The sequence below is a fragment of the Phytophthora parasitica genome, assembly GCF_000247585.1.
Source record: "Phytophthora parasitica INRA-310 unplaced genomic scaffold supercont2.55, whole genome shotgun sequence".
In the NCBI taxonomy this organism is placed as follows: Eukaryota; Oomycota; class Peronosporomycetes; order Peronosporales; family Peronosporaceae; genus Phytophthora; species Phytophthora nicotianae.
The window spans coordinates 182,962-185,544 of NW_008649041.1; the positions used below are offsets into that span (position 1 = coordinate 182,962).

Sequence of the window (2,583 nt, forward strand, 5' to 3'; positions counted from 1 at the left end):
CACTTTTGTCCTTGGGTGGCTGGGCGTAAATCTACTGGAGTTGATGACTATGGCGAGATCGACCCGAAGCTGTGGGAGTTCATCAAGCTGCCGGGATGGAGGCAATATGCTCAGGTAATGTCATATGACCGAATTGCTTGAATGAATATTTAACCTAAAGGTTGTTTCTGGACAGTGTTTGAGTTTCCTAGGTAATCCGGAGGATCGAGCTGTCGTAGCTGGGACTTCTAACGACTCGCAAGAAGTGAAAGTGTGCGATCCAGTGGAAGCACTAGAGTCAGTACGAGCTGTACTGGGCCTTTAACGCAGTTGAAATCAAGGTTTGTGGCTAACAGTGAGCTCGAGAATGTCAGCATTGATATACGTATGAGAAGATGCGTGATTGTCGTTTCGACGGATGTTGTCTATTGATATGCTCATCATACTCACTTTTATCAGACCCAAAATATTCAGGGACTGGCAGAAGATGAGCGACGACGAACAGGTGTTGAGTGAAGATGACGGTGCTGATCTGTTTGAAAGTGACTCTGAAGATCAGGGCAGTGAAACTGAGCTATCACTCGCCTTACCATCGCTATCCCTCGACTCTTCAGATGTCAGATCACCTGACCACCATGGTCTTGATGAGGGTGCAGAACACGAAAACACTGACTGTGCTACCGATCAAAATGTTGATAATGACTTTGGCGTTGGTGTCGAATCATGTGCTGCAAAAACCGAAGGAGAGGGTCATGAACTCTACGTCCACGAAGATATTTCAGCAAGAGCTGACGGTGATGACCCTGGTTTAGCTGAATTACAAACCTGTCGATCTAGCCAGGACAAATTACCAAGTGAAAAATATGAAGTTAGGAACGAAGATGATGTGGTGACTCAACCTCCTGCCGTGATAGCACTATGTGAAAGCCCAAAACTACCCGACCCTGATGATCATCAAACGATCGATGCAGACCAGAAGTCACTCGATTCTGACAAAATTGACAACAATCTCAGTATTACGGAACAGGATGATTCTGACCACGAGGGAGGTGGTCGAGGCCTTCCTGACGGCGCTGAGCTCACACCAAGAATTACCCCATCAACGGAAAATTCTACTGAGATTCGAGACACTAGTGCATCATCTGCAGACAAAACAGTGCGCTTCGAGCCCAGCAACTACGTGCCTTTACCTGCTGCACACGAAGAACTCACTACAACACCAAACCCAGCACAAACCCAGCTCAATGAAGATACGAACGACCAAAACACCCCCGACAAAACGTCTAATGAAAACTTGCAGCTACCGGCCGAAATCAACCCGTCACACTCCACAGACGCAACAAAGCCACCAGTTTATACCATCGAATCCCTGTTTCCTGTCGTATACGAAGACAACATTCCCATATCGCCTGGAAGTGAAATTGCTCAAGTAGTGCCGATATCAAGTGGTTTTACGAATACTAAAAAGCCGACTCGGAGGCGAAGAGCACAAATCGACGATAACCCGGATAAGACTATTGCTTCACGTTTAGCAGCTCTTCAAGCTCGACTTGATGCAGCTAAAAACGAACTGGTCAATGCAACTCGTACGCTCCAACTAAAGCTGTCGATAGTTGAGACTGATAACAAGAAACTGTCAGAACGGAACGCTCGTTTGAAGACTCAGCTCTCGTTGGCAACTGCTAACCTGCAGCGAACTACCGCTGAAATGATCAGACTCAACACTGAGAACGAGGTATATGCTGCTAAACTACCACAATTGCAAGCTGAATTGCTAGACGAGACGTCGCAAGTAGATGAAACACAAGCCCAATCCGTGCAGACTCAGCTGGCTTTGACGCAACTTAGGGCACGATCGCATGTCCTCCAAACACGAAAAAATTCTCTCGAGGCGCAGAATAACAAATTAACACAAAAACTACGAGAATGTCAGCAACAATTGAGGCGTAAAACGGCAGCGTTGCAGCAACAGACCGAAAAGGCGAACAAATTTGAGCTCGACTTGAACCAGCTCAAGACCACTCACACACAAGAAAAACTCGACTGGAAGAACCGGTTGACGGCTGCATTAAAGCGATTTGAGCACGATAAAACGAAGTTAGAAAATGAATTCAAAGCTGCAGAGAGAAAAGTGGTCCGTGAGATGAAGGGCAGAGCGGAGAAAGCTCTTAAGAAGCGACGTACTGCAGAAGCCACGACTGTTAGGCTGAACGAGCAACTGAAGCAATGCAAATGGGAACTCTCATCGGCTAATGACATGGTCCTAGGCCGCACAAACGAAGTCCGAACTCTCGAGGCTCTTCTGCGCAAGGCACATCGTACTGAAGCCACGCTTCGCAATGACCTGGCTATCTGTAAGACTAGGTTACACTCTCTTCAGGACGAGAAGAAGCGTAGCATGGCACGTTCTGGCATTGTGCGAACTCGTCGTCATCGACTTGGAAACCAGGTTCCTATTGAGATGCTGCTAACTGATAGTAGCGACGACGAAGACCAAGACAACCAGGTGAAAGAACAGTGTATCCATTGTCTCGCTTCAACTAAAGATCAATCTCCATGTTCACCTTGCAGTGAATGTCCACAACTTAAAGACAAGATACACCA

At 47.0% G+C, this 2,583-nt stretch overlaps 1 protein-coding gene across 1 annotated transcript in view; it reads left to right on the forward strand.

Annotated features, from left to right (window-relative positions):
* Nucleotides 1–466: 466 nt before the first annotated feature.
* PPTG_23878 (hypothetical protein) overlaps nt 467–2,583 on the forward strand; it is a gene marked incomplete at both ends in the record, with an annotated part of 6,232 nt that continues 4,115 nt past the window's right edge. Inside the window, one exon of the mRNA XM_008913701.1 lies at nt 467–2,485. Coding sequence (XP_008911949.1) covers nt 467–2,485 — 2,019 coding nt within the window. The remainder of the gene's footprint in view (nt 2,486–2,583) is intronic.